At 40.6% G+C, this 23,393-nt stretch overlaps 1 protein-coding gene across 1 annotated transcript in view; it reads right to left on the bottom strand.

Annotated features, from left to right (window-relative positions):
* Positions 1 to 291: 291 nt before the first annotated feature.
* Trpc6 (transient receptor potential cation channel subfamily C member 6) overlaps positions 292 to 23,393 on the bottom strand; it is a 65,221-nt gene continuing 42,119 nt past the window's right edge. Inside the window, exons 6-13 of the mRNA XM_055615458.1 lie at positions 18,931 to 19,164; positions 15,521 to 15,785; positions 14,138 to 14,333; positions 12,929 to 13,132; positions 11,295 to 11,369; positions 2,875 to 2,958; positions 1,401 to 1,476; positions 292 to 607 (exon numbers count right to left, since the gene is read on the bottom strand). Coding sequence (XP_055471433.1) covers positions 456 to 607; positions 1,401 to 1,476; positions 2,875 to 2,958; positions 11,295 to 11,369; positions 12,929 to 13,132; positions 14,138 to 14,333; positions 15,521 to 15,785; positions 18,931 to 19,164 — 1,286 coding nt within the window. The 3' untranslated portion in view covers positions 292 to 455. The remainder of the gene's footprint in view (positions 608 to 1,400; positions 1,477 to 2,874; positions 2,959 to 11,294; positions 11,370 to 12,928; positions 13,133 to 14,137; positions 14,334 to 15,520; positions 15,786 to 18,930; positions 19,165 to 23,393) is intronic.

The following is a 23,393-nucleotide window of genomic DNA, read 5'->3' as shown; positions in this document are numbered from 1 at the left end:
ATGGTGGTTATAGCACTCTTTAAATAATTTTCTTCCATATCCCAGGGTTGGAAGTCCCTAACAGGGGAAAGAAGACAACTGACCTCACATTGACATGGGAGTCACAGAGGAGCGAAATAAACATGCCCTCTGCCTTCTGAGGCCCATTCACAAACACACAACCAGGCATTCACAGCAGCACCAGTCACCCTCACCCCTCCTGCACCCTTTCCCTGCCCACGAAAGCTAGCCCAAAAACAAGCTACAAGTAAGAGAGCAGGCTTTTCAATATATCTGCAGTCTTTAGCCTCAACAATGCAATTTAATCACCAAAAAAAGTTGATATTTGGACTCCAGATGATCCAAGTTATCAGTTAACATACTTTTTTTTTTATCATTGGCACTTAAAAAAATAAATCAGAAAATAATATGGCTTCAAGTGCAGAAATAAATATGCATTTCTGAGGGGTCCTGCATTATCTCTGGCTTTCCTCCTGTTTCGGTTCTAAAGACAGTCTCTCCCCGAGTTTTCTGATAAGTTCCGCTAGGTCTTCTGTGTTCTGCGATTTTTCTTCCAGGAGTTCGTAACGAAGACTCGAGATGTCTTGCTTAATTTCCTTCAGTTCCCCTGTGAAGAGGCAGAGTGAAAAGAAGTTAACTATGAATACAAAACACAAACTAGCAATTTAAAGTTAAAATAAGGACAACGCTAACTGTATTCTGAATCTTTTTAAAGGAAATAACTTCCAATCAGAGAAGGTTTCTATTTTCTCAGGTAAGAAAGATAATGTAATTATCTGGAGACTATTGCAGAGTTGGAGTAGCCGCCCTTCACCTTTCCCAGGCACCTCCACCAAGACCCTGTCCATGAAATGAAAATGTTTATCTAGTCTAGGCCATCTGTGGACAAACTTTGTTTCCTGTTGTTTTGTGCCTTTGATGGTTGTAATCACAGCTAATATTGACTTGACAAGATCTAGAATCAAATCACCTTGAGGAATGACTAGCATCTGGACTATGACCTGGGAGGGACTGGGGAAAGTGACATGGGAAGATGCAGCCAAACTGTGGGCAGCACGATTCCCTAGGCAAGAGTTCCAGCGGAATAAAAAAGGAGAAAGTGAGCTGAGCACTGCCACTCACTTCTTACTGCTTCCTGACAGGACGGCAGATTTAGTGTGACAGCTGCCTCCCATCCCTGCCGCCATTAGTCCCCTCAAACAGTGAAACAGAATAAAACCTTCCCTTCCTTAAATGGTGTTGTCTGGAATGTTGTCACAGTAGGGGAAAAACAGGAGGGGAGGGCTTATTCTATATACCCTCCTGAGCCTCATCCAACACGCCCAGCCCCCTCTCTTACCTCCACATCAAGACACAGCCCCCGCACACAGAGAAGAGCTTTGTCCTTAAACTTAACTCACCTTCGTTCACTTCATCACTCTCCTTATCTATTTGGGCCTGCAAGACATATCTTTTAATGAGTCTCTTCATGATTTTCTAAACAAGAAAAGGAGAAATCCATTTCATCATTAAGCTCATGCACACTTCTCATCTGGAATAGGTTGCTGGTCTACCCGTTTTGAGACATGATAGCTATCAAAGCTCAGGCAAGACTTAGCTCACAACCGGTGTGTATCTTCATATTCTATTTCTATTATGAAAGCAACTGTCACATTATTTGAGCTAATGACTCAAAAGGAAGACCATAGAGCAAACATTTAATTCTTTATTGCCTCCTCTTGTACTATTTAAAAGTAGGTCACAAAATTCTGGTCAGATAGGTCAGACCAGAAGTTTGTGCAGAACTCTTTGAGGAAGTATGGAATTAAACAATACCCGGTCCCCCATGCTACCCAGAACGGTAGCCACTTTTGATCGTATATTTGCTTTAAGAACCATCAGTTTCAGTGCAGTCAAGTTTCTCTAGTTCCTTGGTTTGTGTATAACTATTAATATAAAATGCAGATTAACAGACAATTGTACAGAAAGTTCTTACATTACTAAATCAAATCTTATTGCATAAAACCCAAATTAAAAGGTAATCAATACAGTTCTATCCTTTAAAAAAAGTTTACATAAAGATGTAGTTTGGCTTGGAGATACATGTTTTTAATAACATTACTTACAAAAGCAAGAAAGGAAACCTGAAGTGTCCATCAATAGTGAATTTTTTTTTTACTATAGTATCATTTACTTATATAAAAAACATAAAACATTCTTGGATAGTCACAAGAATGTATGTCACAGAGTGAAAACACACACTATAGAACTATTACACAACCTACTATTAATTCATGTGTAACATGCCACGTATGTTACATAACCTTAGCATGTATAAAGTTGTGCTTATGCATATAGAACCAGCAGATAGAGCACCCACGAGTAAGCCATCTTTATTTCACAGTGGGAAAATGTGAGGTAAAGTCTGCTCTTTGGTTTGATTTTTGAAGGTTTTTATTTCGGAATCCTGCATGTGTATGTGCATCTGTGTGAAGGTGTGTGCACAAGAGTGCAGGTGCCTTTGGAGGTCAAACGTCAGGGTCTGATGCCCTGGAGCTGAAGGCAGTTGGGAGTTGCCATGTGGGTGATAAGAACGAACTTGGATCGCCTGTAAGATCGGTACGTGCTCTTAAGTTGAGTCATCCCTTCTTCTTTTGTAAGGTTAGCCTTTTACAAAGAACTTGGGCTCTAAGCTATATGATTATCTAGTTACATATTCCTCACCCAAAAAGTATCAGGCATATGAAAGTTACTCCGCAATCACGGGTTAAGTGGATGCGACCTTTGATGCTGGAAAAAAAAATCCTGATATTTCATTTTAATCTAACGACGTTCAGAGCTTGAAAACCTAAACTTACTGAATAAGCTAGCTTTGAATCTTGAAGTTGTGCTTACCTGATATTGTCGTGGGGGGTTACTGAAGCTATTTAAATGGAAATCTTCCGAGCTCCTTATACTTGATTGTTTCTTGTGTGCCAACTACAAAAAGAATTAGAAATTCTTGTTTAATTTGTACCGTTGAGGAATGCGTGAGAGATTATTCATTACATGTGTGGGCTAATAGGCTGGGGCATTCAAATGAACACATCTACATGTACAAAACCATTTTCTTAATTGCATAATATTCTGTCTTATAAAGAGTAAGAAGTGGTTCTGCAAGTAGGGGCAATCACTCGGTTGCTACTGAAGATGGTGAGTGGAGCCTTAGAAGTCATGGTTCTCCTAATGGTCTCCTGAGTCATTCCTACATCATCTTCCAGCAAGTTGATGTGTGGTGCAAGGGGAGGCAAATACGCTGGGGCTTTGTGGTGATGGCATCAACCATCTGCTGGTGAGAAGACAGCCACTGTCTGATAGCCAAACCTATGCCTGTCCTAGAGTCTCACCAGAACACTGGGGGCCTCGCCAAACAGAATTCAGGGGGCCTGGAAGCTCTAATAACCCATTTCGATTTGAGGATCTAGACAATGTCACTTGTACTCTTCTCTAAAATTCTACTGTGGCAGCCCCTTTCAAGAAGAAAAATGAATTTTGGTGATACACAATAAATGTGGTAACCAACCACATAGGCATGCTGAGAGGCTGCGAACTCTTCAAAGTATCTTTTTCTAGAAGAGAAACTGATTTTTGCAAATATTTGTGAAGAAGTGAGCAAATGGAAAACTTCTAAACCTGCATACCATGGGGACAAACTGTCCTCCAATGGAATAAAACCCCTCCCAAGTGTCTGTGAAGTCATTCATGGTTTACATTCTCTAACGATGTGTCAGTGCCTATTGGGAAAGTTCTGTTCTTTAACTTCCATGTAATGATTCTACAATTCATGCTATTAAAACAGCATATAAATTCTTACCTAATTTGTGTGTCAATAATGTGTGAGAGTATTGGTTACATGGGTGACCTAAGAGGCAAATGAGTATATCTGTACATATGCAGCCATTTGACTCATGTGTCCTGTTAAGTAACATGACCACACATTTATCCATGAGACAAACATGCACTAAGGGTCCTTTGCATGGAGGGAGTTGTGTCACACTGCAGAGACTGAAAAAAAAAAAAAAACAAAAACAAAAACAACAACAACAACCATAAATCACCATAGTCCAGAAAAATGCCATCAATAGGCAGATGAGCACTGCAACACTGGTGAGAATCATGCAAATAATATGTAGATCCAAAGGCAGAATTTTCTTTTTTTCTTTTGAAAATTTCAGCAAAATATCCATATGTTGATTTACGTTGACTTTCAGAATCATGAGAACCTAGTGCTACAGTTTACCAAAGTGAGCAAGAACGATCAGTGAGGGTAACTGAGAAGGCCTGGTGGGAACCTGCAGGCAGATTCTGATGTGGCTCTGTCACCCACCCCGATTGGCTATAGAGCCCCAGGCAGGATGCTGAGCCTTGCTACCAGGCCTTCTGATAATGAAGGGTGTAGTCTACTTGATGTCCAGTCCCTCCCAACTTTATGAAGTCACAAGATGGCAGGAAGCCTCGGCACCACATCTTTATCGTTTTAGGACATTGTATGGGGAGCTTGGGTTCAAGCCACACCCACCTCCTACCTACCACTCAAGTTATGAGACAGCATGGGTCAGGAAGGGCTCATACTACAAGGGAAAAAAACCTAAATTAAAGAAGCCTTTATGATTCATGGCCTTAGTTTACCGACTGCTTACTGAGCTTAATGTCACCATTCTTCCTGTCGTAGACCCTAGGACAGCGGGCAGATCGGTGGAAATGAAATAGCAAAGTGAAATGTTTGCGAACAGGAACCCTTAAGAATGGGACTCTGTGGTCTTCACAATCGGACATGTCAGATCTCTCCGTGAAATCAGCTTCTCAGCACAGCAGGCCCAAACGGACAATCTTTTCTTTTAACGTAACATTTTGTGAGTGTCACAGGGTCATTCGCTTGCTTTCCAAATCTAAGGGCATTGTGTTTGCCATTCCAGCCCCTAAAATCTTGCCTTCCTTGTGCTGGCTGACTGCTCAGTCATCTCATTGGGATTCTGCCTTAACGCATAAGCTCTTTAGAAAAGCTTCCTCTGCCCGCCTCATGAGAAAACAAATCCTGAACCGGCTAGGCCTTTGTTTTCTTTGTAGTGCCTGTTAGGCAGGGCAGGCAATGATTTTTCACACCAGCTTGATTGCATGGTATCGTCTCTATGTTTATGGTCTTGGCAGCCACTTCCTCCAGGGTTCCTTGTGCTGGTGCTAATATATAGCAGGTGCTCAAACATTGCTGATTTGTGTAAAGAACGATGTGATGGGTGCTTTTCCATCACTCGTGAAATACACTGGGTTTGTGGAGATCTTGTTAGGTTCGACATGTCCAATATGAGACCTTAGCCAGTTACTGGTAGCTCAGCTTCATGGTAAGCATGTATGTGAAACACAGGGAGTAGTTCTGAGGCTTAGCAGATGTCTTACAGACGGGACAGCACGGCGATGGTAACAGTTCCAGGACAGGCAGAAATGACACCCTGTTTGTGGGTGGCTTTCTAAGGTACTGATCTTAAGGTCTGGGGACCACGGGATGTTTCCTTACTTCCTCTCAAGTACATGTCCAGTGGACAGGGCCTTGAGTTCTTGGTAATGACAGCATCAAAATCAACATCTTGGTCTGAAAAAGTCCTCAGTGTGTGTGGAGTCCTGTGTGTTGTATAATGTTGAGCAGCATGCCTGGCACCTAAGCCATACATGTTGATAGCAGCTCCCTGCCTCTGTGCAACAGACCAAATATCTCCAAATCAAACACACCCTTGTGGAGGGCCAATGGCAAAATCACTCCAACAGGCTGAATGGCCCATGGGCAGGCAGTTATTAATCCATACCAGTCATTTTGTGGCTACTTCTGCTTTGAAGTATTAGGTTTGAGACAAATATGTTATTTCACAAGAAATAATACTATAATTTTCCAATGCATCAAAGCAACTCAACAAATAATTATTTTAAAATTGAATAAGGCAATGAAACAATGTGTAAGAGGAAAGGTACCCAAAGTGCAAAGGAGCATTGTTACCACTTGGTGGCACAAAATACCAGTTTATCATCTGGCCTCGCTGCCAGCTGCCTAGCTGGCTTAGAGTCTGGAGTCTAGGGACATGTTTGCCCTTTAGTTCATACAAGGAAATTCAATTGCCAATATGAAGAATATTTAAAGTTTAGAGATATATGCCCAATAGAGGCAAGGGACTGACTACAAGCTTTGTTCTCACTGTCTGTAAAGATTCGCTCTCTCCAATTCAGAACAAAGCAGGGACTGCTCTTTAAAAACCTTAATTACATTTTGTGAATTTTTGGTAGATACTGGGATCAGAGTCACAAGGCTGCACCTGCTAGGTGCAGTGCTGTTCCATGAATTACACCCCATGTCCATTTGTGCATTCTTTGTGCCTTTTCTTCATTTCCTGTTTGATATTAGCATTTTTTAATCCTACAGACCATAGAATCTGTATGGCAAACATTAAATAAAAAATGTACTACTCATTTGGAGAAGGAAGTAAGCTTATGTGCTTAAAATATCTTGCCTTCCTGAGCATACCACAGAGTTCTGGAAGTCTTCTTGTCCTTGTAAGGATTAAGTTGCCAGCAGCCAGGACGAAAGCAAGTGAGTAAGAAGGTGGAGGTGATGTACTCAGGCCTCACCAAATGCGGGTGTGAGACAGTTTGCACTGTCACAAGCCTCCTGTCTGAGAAGTAAGTGGCTGTGGACTTACATTTGAACTGTCACTTGTCTAAGGCTGAAATTTAGCAAAGCATTTCATCTCTCTGAGCTCAGAGACCTTGGGTACAGGATGAAGAAAATAATACTGCAAAAGAAAGGCTGTGCGGATTCTGCAGCTTGGAATGCTGGGCGTCGCCATTACCTGCTGCTGTTATTATTATACAGAGGCATGAGTGTGCAGTGTATGAAGTCTGTTCATACATGGCTCTGCTCCGGTTGGAAACGCTCTGCAAGCATTAAATTTGGTTGATGCGCCCAAGCCCATGACTAAGGCATTTTGAGAATTACACAGTGTGGTTCCCCCATTATTTCCTAAAGTCTTGACCTTTTCTTTTAGACAAGTTCTTAGCACACAGCCCTGGGTGACCTAGACTCACCATGTAGACCAGGTTGGCCTCGAGCAGCAACCCACCCACCTTCCTCTGCTGCCTAAACACTGACACCAGAAGCATGAGCTACCGCACCCAGCTTCCCCAGAGCTTAGTGAATCCACACATTCCCAGAACCCTCTGTCATCTTTTAATGTATAAAAGAAATCATATTGAGAATTCTCACAAGGTAATGTAGAAAGGTAGGGCAGCATTTTATCGGCTTGCTTCTTCAGACGATTTATTTTTCAGTAGCTCCTGCCCTAAGTGGTGGCTAAAACCACAACTTCTGGATATATAACCAGTTTAAAAACAACAATAACAACATTCTCACTGAATCCAGGGCAGAGCAAACTCCCTCAAGGCATGAAACTCACTTTGACATCAGCAAACTGACAGTGACCTGTTCTGAAAGAGGAGTGGAGCATGAATTTAAGACATCACTCTGCATTAGCAGGTTTACATGTGTAATGATGAATGGCAGAAACTGATTTTCAGTTATGCTCTTCTTTTGCACTACGTGTCTGAAAAGCTAATGCTATCTTCAATCGAAGCCAGTTGGCACTGGAAACAAAGCCTGTGGCAGAAGAGAATGAAAAGGCTTGTCCAGTTAGTTTTGAAAAGAACTTTTACCTAGCCCATCCTCTCGATTTTATGGTATGCCTAGAATAAACAAGAAGACAGCATTTCCAAAACTAATTAAACACTGTAACCTTAAAACAGTCAGAGAGAGACCTTGAGTAAAACACAAACTGTCATCTTAGACTTTATGAAAAGAGTGAGGGAAGCTATTGAAAACTGAATCATCAAAGTTTGAATCTGTACCTATAAGAGAAAGGCATGTTCCCAGAGGAACCTCCCTCATTAACAATGGGAAAAGGTTGTTCTCAAGATAAGTGGCTGATTAAAATAATTTGAAACCAGAATCTCAGGTGGTAAGAAAAATGGGCACTTATGTTAATTTGAGCATCCAGGATGCAAGCGTCAAAGACAGTGCTAGAAGTTTGGTTCATATCCAGAACTACATGTATAAACATATCACATGTGATATACTGGGCTTAATTGCGACCCTTAAACATATGTTTCATGTGCTCTGCTCATTCTGTCCCCATTATCCTTGCTCGCTCTCCCTCCTCACACTGCTCATCTCAACACTGAGGGTTAGCTTGCCTATGAAAGAGAGAAAGGAACTAAGATGGCCTAGCACAGACAATAAGCCCAACCCCAGTGTCTAGATTCCACGGGGTTAGGGAGGGGTTGACGTTCAGTGGGGGACAGAAGCACCTGGGACCTAACGAACACAATCATAGCAAGATCCCAAAGGTTCTACAGCTGGAGGCTTCTAGATGACCACAAAGTGAGCAGACTCTCTCGTGAAGAAAGACACAGCTGCCACATCTCTCTGGCTGCAATAGAATACAACCACACAAAAAGGTATCAGTGTTAAATTGATGTCAGAATCGACATCTCACCTCAAACTCCACTGGATCAATAAGACACGACCTATGCTGCCTCGACATTGAAACTCTTCAGGACATGGGGATTGGTTATCATACCATGACTAGTATGGCTTCACCAAGAAATAGGAATGAAAAGAGGGCGCTAACACGGAAATAGCAAAGCATTCTTCTCACCACATGCCTTGCTTCATATATTATTTCTTTCTTTTAGTCTTCCTTGCAGTAACTGCAAGTAAGGAACCAGCCTGAGAGACTCATGCAATTTCTGCAAAGTCTTAGCTGGAGTGTAATAGGAAAATAAATATAATGATGTGTGTGTGTGTGTGTGTGTATACACGCGCACGCACACTCACGTGAATGTGGTGTGTACTGCCAAGCATAACCAACGTAATGTTAATGCTGCTGCCATTTCGTAATTAATGTATGCTGCCTTCCAAATGGCATGATGATTTTCTATTATCATTACTGGTTTTTCCACTTACTAATTCATTTATTTCCAATTATTTTTCTAGATATCCCCACTTGCATTATTCAGCTGGACTGCTTTCATTTTCTCTTCATACCTTTCTCTAGGAGTTTTAGACCTAGTCCTTTTCCTGAGTCCCCACATGACTATCACATGAATGTTTGTGTTTGCTCTTCCTGATCCAGCAATGATAATAAAAATAATAAGTAACTACTCTATTCTGCTCCAGCTCAGATATTGTCATAATCACTTTGTCTGAGCTAACTGATTTGACTTGAGTGCTCCGGGATACCAGTGTGTTTGCTGCCTAAGTTCTACAGATGGGGAAGGAGCTGTCAAGGTAGCGTTTCTAAGCAGAACTCAGACAGCCGTTCACCACCACGAGGAAATCCCTTATAAAAATTCAAATGTGCTCTGTGTTTTCGAAATGTTCTTGTCACACCATCACCACAAGCCCGGGGACAGGAAGCTTCTGCCATGAACAGACAGTCACTCCCTTGGCATTGTGAGCCACATATTATTGCTGACATGTTCTCCCCTTGTTTATCTATAATTCTTTAAAATGTCAACATGTGCGCACGCACACACACACGCACCATGAACTATACCAGTCTGAAGAAAAACACGCTGAAGAGCAAGCACCCTCCACCAGGCCCCTAACCAACACACCCGCCTGTCCGCAGAGGAAATGAGACTGTTGCTCTCTTGAAAACTTTATTGGCTTCCCTCTATCTCTCCCCTATCTGTACCATTTTAAAACGCCTGGTATCTCAGTGGAAAGAGAAACCACGCTCTGAATAGCAAGACCCGGACAATCCCCTCCAACCCTGAGGGGTGACTGCCTGGGGGCTGCAGATGTCCTCCCTCCCAGTGAACCCCAAGCTGCAGGAGACCTCGTGGGTTTCTGGGTGTGTCACACACGCATGCCTTCTTCCTGGCACTCCTGTTGCTTAGGGTCCTGTTCTGTGATAATATTTCCCCATGAAATTTCTAATTAGAGGAAGCCTTTTGAGTCCTCTGCTTCTATATCTGTCCATCAGGTCCAGGTTTAAAGTAGAAAATGGTTGACAGACTCATAGCTAAGATGGTAAAAAAAAGGAACCTGGGAGGCTGAATATCATGATCCACAGACCTGGAGAACACACTGCATGTTTTGGTGTGGGACATAAAATATGTCCTCCGTGGCCTCCCTCTTGGCCTTTGCTATCCTTGGGCACCTGCACAACGCATTTACGGCCACGCAGAACAACAGAAGCTGTAAAGCGGTGCTTCTGGGATTCAGCTCACCAGCCACGAGTCTTTGTACACATCCCTCTTTCTGCCTCAACAGGGAGCTCAATGACGGGAGGCAAAGCTTGTCCATGACAAGCTGAAAGAATCACAAGCCGCTCACCCATAACAAGCCCTCCCCACTGTCTCACTGGACCAGGTTAAATGAGAGGAGAAAAAAAGAAAACAACTGCCATGCTTCACCCATCAGATTCTGGGTTTTTTATCATGTGCAACTGAACGCTTTCTCCATGTTGGTTTTTTGAGTTTATCATTAGTGTCTGTTGAAACCCTGCGACCTGTAACTAACAAGGAAGGGAGTAAACAATCTCATCACTGAGGATTTTGTGTCTCCAATTTAGGAGGCTGCTGTATCTCAAGAGACCTTGCTCGTTATGAACTGTACAGGCTACAGCACTTGTTGAATCCTTGCAAAGTACCTTTGCAAACAGCTTCTTGCTGCCTGACAGACATCACTAGCTGTGTGTGCCTGCCACCTGAGCTTCAGTATCATTAACACTTACTGTTGCCTCCTTTCTCTCACTGACCTTGTACCTCACTACCCATCAGTAACCCCAAAGTTGTGGTTAATATGTTGCTCACACATAGACGAATTTTCTTCGGCAAAGAACATAGGTACATTCTCACTTCTCACAAAGTCTTCGAAAGCTATTACAATGCTTGTTAATAGTGTTAATGTGTCTGATATCTGTTTCTTTTTACCTTCTTAAATGTTCATTGGTGTTTTGCCTGCATGCATGTCTGTGCACAACTACTGCCTGTGGAGGCAAGACGGTGGCCTCAGTTTACCTGGGAATGGTTGTGAGCCATCACGTGTTTGCCGAGAATTGAACCTGGGTCCTCTGGAAGAACAGCCTATGCTCTTAACCACTGAGCCACCTCTCCAGCCCCTGTTTCCCATCCCTGAACATTGCTTCAAAGCACTGCTCCTTTCCTTTGACAAGGTAACTCGAATCCTGGGCAACCTAGGTGTGGCTTCCTGTTTTCAGGTGTCATCTTACCTGATTTTTGTCAAGTGAAAGGTTTGAAAGGTCTTCATGACTTCCCAAAATTCCAAATTTCTTTTCTTCGTTTCTCTTTTAAAGACAGATATTAAAATAAGTCTAGTAACATGGCCAATTTTTAATACTTCATTCCATATTCCAAAATCTACCTTCTCCAATTCCCCAGCAAGTTTTAATGACAGAAACATTTTCTCTTTGAGTTTTCGTTTTGGCAAGTTCTTGGGCATTTATCTAAATACTAATATTTCTCTTATCACAATTCTAATCAAACCTCACAACTCTATATTTAATTACATTGAATAAAGGGAATTTTTTTCCGCTTAACCCACTGATTCCTATAAATCAGATATCTGAGGAAGACCATGTTTCCCCCAGATTTCTATGTGCAATCATTTCAACTTTAAAAGCACTTTAGGTGTTTATTTTGTTTTATTTCTGCAACAGAGATGGACTTCAGGTTCCGATTGCTGGCTAGGACACTAGAACCCATGGAACTTGTTCCTGACTTAGAGTTCTGCACAACTGGTGGCAAAAAATCATCTTTCTTTCACCAATGACAGACTCTCAACATTAACAACTTTCAAATCATTTTATCCAGTGGTCCACCCAGTCAGGGGAAAGGTCTCTGAGTTCCTAATATCAGACATTTGGTTTTCTGATTGGCTACAGTTACAGACAACTCTACTTCCTAAGGTTGTCCATTGCTCCACTGGGCTGATCTTATCATTATGAGCTTGTTCCTTCATGAAATTAAAATTGAACTGTCTATAACTTCTGTTCATTGCCTTTCTTCTCATTTTTGAAGAAATAAAAAAAAAATGCCTGTAATCTCTAACCAAAAGTGAGTGTTCTAAAAATATTCTAGTTCCCTTCAAATTCCCTTTTTGGAAGAGACTGACAGCTCCTTTAATTATTCAGAAACACTCCACGCATACCTGTCCCCACCCAACCCTCCCCCACTGAAAGGGGCTGGTGACTTAGCGACTTAACATTAGTCGGTGGTGTGCTGCTCAGCACAATGAAGGAGCCTTGTGTGCTGGGGTAGGGAGGAATACACAGCATTGTTTATGTGTCTGAAATCTACCCTAATGTACCGCAGGCCTCCTACCCCACCAGTTGAGCACTACTTCTGATCTGTGCTTTCTTGAGCTCAGCTTGCCTACTGGGATTATTATTTCCGATCAGCGATCTTGGACCTTCCTTCATCAAACACCTTGCTGCCGACACTGGCCTCCCACTTTGTGTGTGGGCAATCAGTCCTGAAGTTTGCAATGCAGATGTTATGTCAGAGTCACCCAGGCTCCTATCAGCTATTCATAACTGCTGATACTCCACTAACAGTGAAGTGAGAAAACTGGGGCGTCAACAGCACAACAAGGTCCCAAATGCTCTCACTTTCAGCATCTATGCCAGACAATACATTAATTTAGTTACATTTCACGAATTTTTTTGCATTCTTTTAGGTAGAAAATGTCCAGTGTGCTCTTGTTAGTCACCAGATCAAGGACCATAATATATGCTGTTACTAGGAGGGAGAAGCATTCAGGGACAGTTTCTTTAAAAGGGTATGGCCAGTGATTACTGCGATGAGAGCAATTATGACCACAGAGGAAAATGACCAAGCCAATCACCTTGTTCATCTCTGAGTCTTCTTGGAAGCCTTTCTTGTGACCGTGGACCAGCTCAGACATCCATTTCTTAAACTTCAGTAGAAGATAAAGCAGGGACTTTGGACTTGGCACGAGATTGAAGGGGACAGGAAGCGTTCTTCCTTCCTCAAAGTAGGAGAACCACAGTTTGGCCCTTGCAAACTTCCACTCCACATCAGCATCGTCCTATACAAATGGACATGACTCTTCAGCAAGGAAAGACAGAATTGCCAGGTTCTTCTAACACAATGTGACCAGATAGAAGAGGCAATGGCTACAGATTCACTAGGATTCTCAAGACTGAAAGCTCCGAGGTATGTTGAACTCACATTTTTTTCCTGAAGTCTGTTTAGGATTTTACTAGGTGTTTAGGACTATTGATCTCAAAATTCATGTGTGTTTATAAACATTCTGAAAGATATCACGTGCACTTTCTTACATTCTTAAAAAAAAAAAAACAAAACTCTGTGGAAGAGGATTCTTCATTCAATCACTTATTCATTCAAGATACTCCTGGGATGCAAACTCACACAGTCACCCCCAATTTGAGAAAGGACTAATTCAGAGCATATCTCAAAAAAAGACTTGCAACAGTAGTATTATTTGTAAACAGTGTTTTTCTTTTCTGTTGTTGTTATTTTGAAACAGTCTTACTATGTAGCTCAGGCAGGTCTGAAACTCCTGTTGGTCCATCTGCTCAGTCTTACAAATGTTTGGATTACAGGCTTAGGCCACCATGTCTGGCCGTTGGCAATAATTATTGACTAAACAAGAGTTCATCAGTAGGCACAGCAGCACAAACCAGGAAGGATGAGGAGCTCAAGGCCCTACCCTGCTATGTAACAAGCTCTAAGCTAGCTTAAACTGCATGGGATTCTATCACAAACAAAAGTAAAACAAACAAACAAAAACCTACAAAATACAAATTCACCTTTATATAGCATTGAAAATTTTAAGAAATACATTAGATATGGCGATCCTTTATACTTTGCTGCCTCAGCATTTCCCCTCAATATTGTGTTTAAAAGCAAAATCAAACTTTTATGTGTTCCTAGGCCAACATTGATCAAACAAGCACAGAAAATTGAGAAATACCAAAGCATGAGAGCATGCTTCATTCCATTGACTACTCAACCCTTACAACGCTTGAAACACGTCAACACGGACTATAAGAACATATGGAATTCATACCTCAATTTCTTGGAATGAACTGTTGATCATTGCAATTAACATATTTAGCAAAACAATGACCATCGTGACATTATATACTCCATACAGAACATAGCCAATGTTTTCAATGAATTTGTGATTGTAGTTGATGACCACCGACTTCACTTCAGAAAGCCCAAAGATAGCCCAGAACAATGTCTTAAAACTTTCCTCAACTCTGGGAAAACAGAAATCAGAAAGAGGAATGTGAAAAAAGATACGAATAATATTGTCATCATAAATCTGAGTTGTTTGAATGTGCTTTCAAGTTACTAGATACACATGAGAAAACTGCTAGTCTGAATTTTTAGTTTTCCTCTGTAGTACTGGCAAAACAGCAGTTCTAAGTTCATTGCAAAGGTGAGATATTGCACATGAAAAGCATGTAGCTTGAGGCTTTACCATTGAATAGACGATAAGGCTATCAGATAACTTCATAACTAACAGCACTGCTATTTAAGTGATAGATGGATTTGGAAATGGAAAGTTAACTGAATTACTTTAAAAATACAACTTGTTAGACTGATTTCAGAGTCTGTTTCATCTGTACTCCCATTCGCACAAAATAAATAGAAAATAGTAATATATAACAGAAAATACAACAGTATAAATGTAGACAATGGCAGCAAAATTCCTGGCATCCCTCTGAAGACTTGTGATGCTTTGGGCATAATCATTTGTCCAGAGTTAAGCCCATATGTTTAACCCATATGCTTAATTTTTCCCTGAAAACAAAAATGTATGTTAGGAGAATATGAAAAACAGTAGGCTCCTCTTCAGATGCTGTTTGTCATGTGGCATGGACTCTGACTTTTAAGGCATCTATTCCAACACAATTTATTCCACGCCCACGAGCGTGTACGTGTGTGTGTAGTGAATATGTCATAATTCCATAGCTATTGCTACTTATCATCAGTTCAATGATAGGTTCTGGGAAACTGAACGGGGAGAGCAGCTGTCCTCATCGCCAGTGTCCTGGGAGTCTTCACTAAAGAGAAAGACACTGGACTTGGGACAGTGGGTGCTACTTGGCAAACAACGTCAGCACTTATGCAACCTCCAGAACATTGTTTAGCTATGCTGAGTTTTGGGTTCTTTTAGGGGGGACCGTAGTTAATAAAGATATGTGTGTGAGGTATTTACCATATAATCTGGCTCTAAAAACATCAGTTATCATTATATTATGTTAGGAAGGTTTCTACACGCTAGTCTTCTTGCAATCCACTTTAAGATCTCCTCGTTTTGCTGAAGCAGACCTAGCGAGAAGAGGTCTGCATCAGAGCATGGCCCTGAGAACACAGTGCTACGGAGCAAATCCCCTTCTATTCTGCAGTCTCTACCATCAGGGCACCTGGCACCACATACGTTGTGAAGGCTTCATTCTGTTTTGCACCAATGTAGTAGGAGTAGAGGTTGAACATTCCAATCATAAAGGCCACAAACACCATGATGAATATGACCATGAATTTGAAGATATCCTTTACTGTTCTTCCAAGTGAAATTTGCAGGGGTCCAAAGCTTTCATTTGCTGGTAAAATGTAAGCTATTCTGGAAAAACTTAAGACCACAGCAATTGCATAAAGACCTTCAGAGATGATTTGAGGATCGGAAGGGTCCCACTTTATCCTGGCTGGAAAAAAAAAATCAGAGACAAGAAATACAGTAAGTTCCCATGAGTTGTTTAGATAGGCAAATTCTTTTCTGAACAAAATAAATGTATAATCACATTTCACAAGTAAAAGTCTCTGTTCTGAAGAATTTGTCAAGTGTCTGCAATACATTCTGACTGAATTGAGGTGGTTTGTTATGGATTCTCAAAAGCATATGGTTCCTAATCTGTAAGCCTCCCTGTAGACCAGTTGAGCAACTGATTCTATTGATGGTTACATATGCAACTGAAAGAATTTATGCAAATCACTCTATTAGGTTTATTTCTCCCTCTGCTCCTGTGGCTTTCACATGCCTTTGAAAGTCAGGAAGTTCACATGCAGACAGTGCTTAAAAACAGCTGCCACCTACTCAACTGTAGCATTTTATCATTCAGTCTTGAACTATAACTGCAGAATGATGTCATTTGAGGCATAGATGTCTTGTTATTTAAATTTACTAGAAATAGTTTTTATTGGTCAATAAACAAGTCTATTTTTGCTACAATTTTTTTATAATTCATTAATAATTTCTTCTGGCATTATTACATCAAGTCATCAAAATCCACTTAAGAAACCATTATAAAGAAAAATGCAAAACTGTGTAAGAAGCAGGAAAATATAATTATAAATTTGCATTTGCTTATTTTCAGAGAATTGGAATTAGGAAAGAATAACACATAACTTACAAATATGGTTTCTTTTTATAGTGTTTGAGTATTACCTATAAATAGAATTTTTTTAATATATTTTGAAACTCCTTACATAAAAACAGGATTGAAATAAATACTAAGAACCCATAATGAGGAGACTTTAGTGATACAGACAGTAAACCCGCAAAGGTGCCAGTTGAATGTTAATAGATTTCTTACTAGAGAGTTTGCAATAAATATTCAAAAGGGCTGTATTTCCCCCCCAAGCCAAGTTTCTATGGAATGATTTTCCTTTGGCAAATATTGAAACTTATTTCCATTCCTTAATCACTTTCTCCTGAGGAAATAAGTAATTCACCTGGTTTGTTAATCTGAAATGGTAACAAAGTCTACTTTGATCATGTGACTGGCATCATCATCTCTCTCATGGGACTTCTCTGGTCCCCACAGAGGCATCCCTCAGAATCGAACATTTACTGCCATCACCATACCAGTCCTCACTGAGACACAGCCCTAGCCCATTGCTTGCTGAAAACTGGTAGTTTTTCTGATAGTTCTTGCAAATTGTGAGACTCAGTCTGGCTTAGACTTACGACATCTACCCCTTTTTCAGGTCTAGGGATGATGACTGGCACTCCACTCCATAGTCATTCACTCCTTCATTTGTTTGTTTTATCTCTCAGCTCATTCAATGCCTGGTTGTAAACAGAGCCGTTACTGCTAACTGAGAGCCCTCCTGGAAACTTCAAAAATGCTTTTACTTTGAAACAGTTTACATGCCTTGAGAGAAAAAAAAACATTCAAATATAACTTTTTAAACTGATGCGGATGTGGGTGGGTTGAATGTCACATATATTGACATGTCGTGCCTATTAAATTACTATAGTTAACATATCAATTGCCGCCCATACTTTTTCTGTATTGGAAGAACATTTAAAATTTACTGTCTAGCAATTTTCCCATGTACATTACATTGTTGATAACTACAGCTGCCATGCTTTACAGCACAACACCAGTGTTTGTGGCTTGTGTCTGACTACAGTATTTTATTCTCTCTGACCCATACAACTCCATTCCTGCCAACCATCATTATGCTCTACTCTTATAAAATCACACATGTAAGTGAGATCATGAGGTTTTCCCATGCCAGTCCTGTTTCACATAGCATGATGTTGATCATGGTTTTTGCAATAATTATCTCCTTTCTTATTTAAAGCCAAGTATCATTGCATCATGTGTACCTAGCTCATATGTGAACTTTTCTTTCTCAGCATTTCAGTTATTGAACATGTTCAATTAGACAAATGCCCAGTGAACTCCTGACATCAGCATGTCATCCTGTCAAATGCTCAGACAAAGCCTGCATTAAGAAGGCATATTTGGCCAGGTGTGGTGGCGCTCACCTTTAATCCCAGCACTTGGGAGGCATAAGAAGGAAGATCTCTGTGAGTTCATGACCAACCTAGTCTACAAAATGAGTTCCAGGACAGCCAGGACTACACAGGGAAACTCTGTTTCAAAAGAAGAGGAAAAAGGAGGAGGAGGAAGAGGAGGAGGAAGAGGAGGAGAAAGGGAAGGAGCAGGAACAGGAGGAGAAGGATGAGGGAGACAAGGATGAGGATGGAAGAGGAGGAGGAGAAGGAAGAGGAGGAGAAGCAGCAGCCATATGTGACCCACCATTCCTACTCAAGCTGTTTGTGCAGAAGTACCACAAATGCAGGTCTACAGGTGAACAGCCAAGTGAGTTTACAAAGCATAAGAGTCCACAGGTTAATGAAATAGACGAGGGAGAGGGACCCACAGGGAGATCTCTGCTTTCTTACAGTTACAGACGGCAGTGAAGCCAAAATAAGAGACTCTGCTAGAGGTTTTAGAAGGAAAAGGATTCTTTCATGACATGGAAGACATGATGGCTAGAAAACAGACATCCTACTCTAGATTTTTTGGATCATTGTCTAATGTGAACTATCTAAATAGATTAGGAAAGAATATGGATCTGCAGACAGGGCTCAGTGGTTAAGAGTGTTTGATGCTCTTGCAAAGAACGCAGGTTCAGTTCCCAGTCCCCATGCTGAACAGCTTAGTCACCTGTAAGTCCAGTTTCAGCAACTCTAACAACCTCTTTTTGACTCTTTGGACATTTGGTTTTATATAGGAAACACACATAAAGACTCATAAGGAAAGAGAAAACAGAAAAATACATAAATATAAGGTATGATATAGGGATTCTCAATAGATTTGTTAGCTAACCAGTTGATCCAAAGATAATAAGAGATGGTTCTTATGATTAATAGAGGATTCCAGTCAGAAAATTAATCAAAGGGAGAAACAGAAAGCACAATTCTTCACATAAATGTTATTCTTCAGATGCCATAAAAATTTTATGTGAATTGGGAGAAAAACAACTACTACTGCTATGTTTCTTTCACAAGAAAATAGTTTATCTTCACTAGTTTACACAGTAAAATAAACTCACCCAGATTGTAGTATTTGACGTTGTCTCCCAGTGTGACTTTTGTCAAGTCCTTCAAAGTGTCATTTGCATCAATGATGCTCTGAGCTTTGGATGCATGCCAGAAGGCCATAAATCTTGCAATGAATGATGCTGCAAAGATTGCCAGCATCCCAAAATCGAGCATATTCCACAACTCAAATAAGTACTCTTTGGGGCCTTGAGTCCAGATTTCTTTACATTCAGCCCATATCATGCCTGTATCAGCAAAGGATTAATATCATATCAATTTCATTCTAACTTTAGCTCTTCCATGAAGAAAAAAAACAATGAAAAAGTCTCACCTGATAGTCACAGCCCTGTAAATTTGTCCTTAGCCTTCCTTCCCCACCCCCAGAAACACTAGTCCAACAATATCAAGTCACCGAGCTACTGAAAAACAATCAAGTAATATTGATCAAGAATCTCATGTGAAAAGCACCACATTGTTTTTTGTTTGTTTGTTTGTTCCTAGTAATGGAAAACACACTTAAGATGTTCATTACAGCACTCAAAAGGGAAGTGCCACACTTTCACAATGGAGTTATGCAGACATTGGATATGATGTCTTATAAATTGTTGTGAATTACAGGTCATGTAAATAGCCTGCTGACCTCCAGCTACAGAATCTTTCTTGACCAGGAGCCTTGGCTACTGCCTTCTGAAACCCACTTTCACTTTTTCTACTGTGTGATACTCCAGCCAAAGACTGAAGAACACATAGGACTCCTGGGAGGGGGACTTTGATTCCAAGATTAATGGCCTTGTCATATTTCTCTTAGTCTGACTGAACGTTTGGACACATGGAACCAAAGATGTTTCCCTCCTTCTCCAACCCTTAGGGCTTGATACACACCTAGTTTCACAGGTCTTGCCTTCTGCCTCCCTTTCACATTTTTTTTTCCTCACAAAAAGTTCTCCTTAATAAAACTGCACTTCTTTCAGTGTATATATTGCTTATTTAGTATTCCTATGTGTATCTTGAGGGACCAGAACACACCATAAAATTAAATTTAAAAATTTAAATGACATGCAATCGGTGAACAAATTTAAAATGAGCACCTTGAAAGACTAGAAGAAATTACGATAGCTAACTAGTATCACTGTACTAATAGCAGTTGACTTTTTTATGCAATTATTAATAATATTTCATGGTTTTACAAAACTTAATGCACTGTTTGGGAACATTGGTCGTGACTTTCACTTCTCCGATAACTGGCTGCAGTAATTGGTGACGGGCTTAAGCTTTCTAGAATGCAGCTTGCAAAATGAGGATGCAACTTGCACCTCCTTTGCAAGACCACAATGTAAAAAATAAGCAGTATGCAGAAAATGTAGAGCACAGTGCTGGCACTTGTGAAGAAACTATGACAAACATCTTTGAGTCCTTGTTTCTTTGATTTAGTCATAATTCCCACATATCCTCTTTCTTAACTTGAACAATTTTACTTGGTTAAAATCAGTTAAAAATGCTCTCACGTCTGACATCCCATCTCATGACATCCCCATAGAGCGCTGTGGGGAAACACAATTCACCCTCCTCTAACAAATGACTTCCTAACTTAGACACAGGTTTCTCTCCTAACCTTCAGCGACCTCTGCCCCAGTTCTCACAAACACTTCGAGTCCCTCACAGAACATGCCAATCCAATGGCTGAGGAGCCCTGTGGAGTTGAAGAAAATGCCATGATCTTTGCTAGCCAAGAACACATCGAGTGCTTTTCTCAGTACAGCACAAAGAATCAGAGCAGACAATTTCATGGCTCATGTTAGCTGATTTCAGGTTAAGGGAGCATTAGCACCGGCTTTCTAAGAACTCTTACAAATTTGTAACAGGAAATAATGCAAGGCTCATATTCACACCAAAACCCTGAACAGCATGAAAAAGCCTGAAGACATTGAAGCTCTTGTTGTGATTCCCAGATTTCTCCCAACCTCAACAAAGACTGCAATGATTCAGAGTGATGCGCAGAGAGTACAGAACATCAGCACTCACGTAGTCCAGTGATACATGGGGACCAAGGGAATACCCATCGGAACTCATGCAATCTAGTCCTCCATCTTTTTGATGGTACAAACGGCATCTTGCTGCAGCTGACAAACTCCAGCAGAGGTATTCAGCCTGACAGAAAGCATGCCTATCTGCTTCCCACTCTACCATCCACACCCTCAGGGCTGTTGCTTAAGGACTTTTGAAACTGCCCACGTCTAGGCTGGCTTCCCCCAGTGCAGGAGAGTCCTCCACAGGGACCACACTGCTTAAACAGCCCTGGTTGAGTGACTCACTACTTCTGAGGGAGGCTTACTCTGTTGCCACATTGTGAGGACTACCTCTTCAAGGAGAATATGCCGGTTCTGTTTCTGCGCTCTCGAGCAGGGGTATGCTAGTTATCTCAGCATTTGAATTTCTCTAAAGATTCCCAGAGCCACGCTTTCCTGTGAAACAAGAGCAACCTGAGCTTCAATGTGCCCTGCTTGCTCCCCTCCGTCCAGGTATATTTCATATTCTTTTCCTTTAACTGAGTCCCACCACCATCGATGGAATAAGTTTCAAGTTACAATATTGAATCCCTTTTTTTTTTTCCTATCGCCTTTAGTGATAAAAAGTAAATGCCTCAAATCCTCCAAGGAACACACTGTAGAGCCACTCACTCTACAGTTTGCTTATCCTCTGAGGGGACCCCCTGTGGGGTCACTGTCACTCAGTCTTCAGTTGCTGTGACAAGCAAGGGCCCTCCATTGTCAACCTTACAGCCTTGGACTCCTCAGGAAGGCAATGGCAGCCCTGACTGAGGTCGACTCTGTTGGCTTCAACCCAGGATTGCTTTGCTTTTCCAGCAGCTCACCGTGGGTGACAAATGACTTCTGAAGAGTAAGCACCCTCAGTCACAGCCTTTGTCCTGAGTTTCTGTTAAACCTTACACAGACATGGGTTTACAATTATTCTATGTTGCCACAATCTCTTGGAATATCAGTTCTAGGTTTTTCAATTTTTCATCAAATGAAAATCACATGGATTTGCTTTCTATTAAAAAAAAAGTGAGTTTTTTTTCCCACCAACCAGTGTAAGACAGCCTGTGACCTACAGAGGCTATTTCTCATTAATATTTGTAGAAGACGCTGTGACTTTCTTGCAAGAACAAAAATTCAAGAAAATAAATACTAGTGTTAGAAAGTGAACAAAGAGGCTCCAATACTCAACATGTGCATAGCTGTCTGCTTTGCTTTTGTTTTCTCTTTCTTTTTGTTTTGTAAGATGATTTCTGAAGGAAAACAAAGGTGAAAGGGCAATTGTTCCATGAGAAATGCTTTTGTACATAACACTAAAGGATAATTTAATATTCTCAGCTTCAGTTTCTTAATGAAAAAAAAAAAAAAAGCTAACTCTACACCAAAAATTGTATTACTGGAAGAATGAATTTTGGTAAAGAATGAAATGAGCATCATTCAATTATTTCTAATTCAATAAAAGTTCTTTTGTTCTCAAAATGATGTTTTGAACTTAAAGAGAAATCTCTTTTCTAATAGGAAATGCTCACTGTATATAGAAAAACTAGATAATACCCAGTGAAAAGTGTAATAATTATTATAGTTATCTGAGATTCATTGACCCTGTCCTGTGTTCCAATCTCTGTATTATACATTTTACTTAGACTAATATATTAAAAAGAGCTCATAGCTCTTAGTGTAATAATATAAAGGCTATACAATAGCATTTACTCTTAAGTCACAGAACAGAGGGAAAAAATATCTCTTCCAGTTTTGTCAATTAAAGTAGAGAAGAAAGAGTTAAAAAAAATTCAAGTCTTGCCACATGTCCAGGATTTACCCCTATTTTAGTTAAACCAAGGCAAAAGTGTTTTTGCTTGAAACATATCTATGAAATGAAATGGTTCAAAAGTATTGAAAAACTTAGTAGCTATTGAATTGCTTCACACAGTTAAAAATAATCACACTGCAATTGTTGTGCTACTTCCTGATATTTCAATTGCTCATTCATTGGGCTTCAATATGAAGAAGCCAAGAAGACATGAACACCCTGGAAGTGACATGACATTGATTTCTTGTATTTCTGAGTGACTAAGATGGGTAGTTGATGGGGGAGACCTTATAGGTGGTTCTGTATGAAGACTTCTTGAGTCTTCTGTTTACACTCCACATAGTTCCACTAAAGAATTTCTTGTAGTCAGGGCCTCAAGAGTCATGTGAGAATGAAGAACTTTTGGAAATTTGCCTATGGCCAGGCTTTTTCCAGCAGCTATATTCCCTATGACTTAGTTGGTATTTCTCTCTAGAAATGCTAGGACATTTCAGAGTAAATCACAGATTTAATAAGCAGTTTTCATGCTAAGCATGACTATCTCTATTCTTCCCTTAGAAGGCAGTAACCAATTTCTAATACACACACACACACACACACACACACACACACACACACACACACACAC

This window comes from Psammomys obesus, unplaced genomic scaffold (genome assembly GCF_907164565.1).
Source record: "Psammomys obesus unplaced genomic scaffold, mPsaObe1.curated_primary_1811, whole genome shotgun sequence".
NCBI classification, from domain to species: domain Eukaryota; kingdom Metazoa; phylum Chordata; class Mammalia; order Rodentia; family Muridae; genus Psammomys; species Psammomys obesus.
Note: the sequence above shows the minus strand (reverse complement) of the source record. Positions and strands in the feature narration are given on the sequence as shown.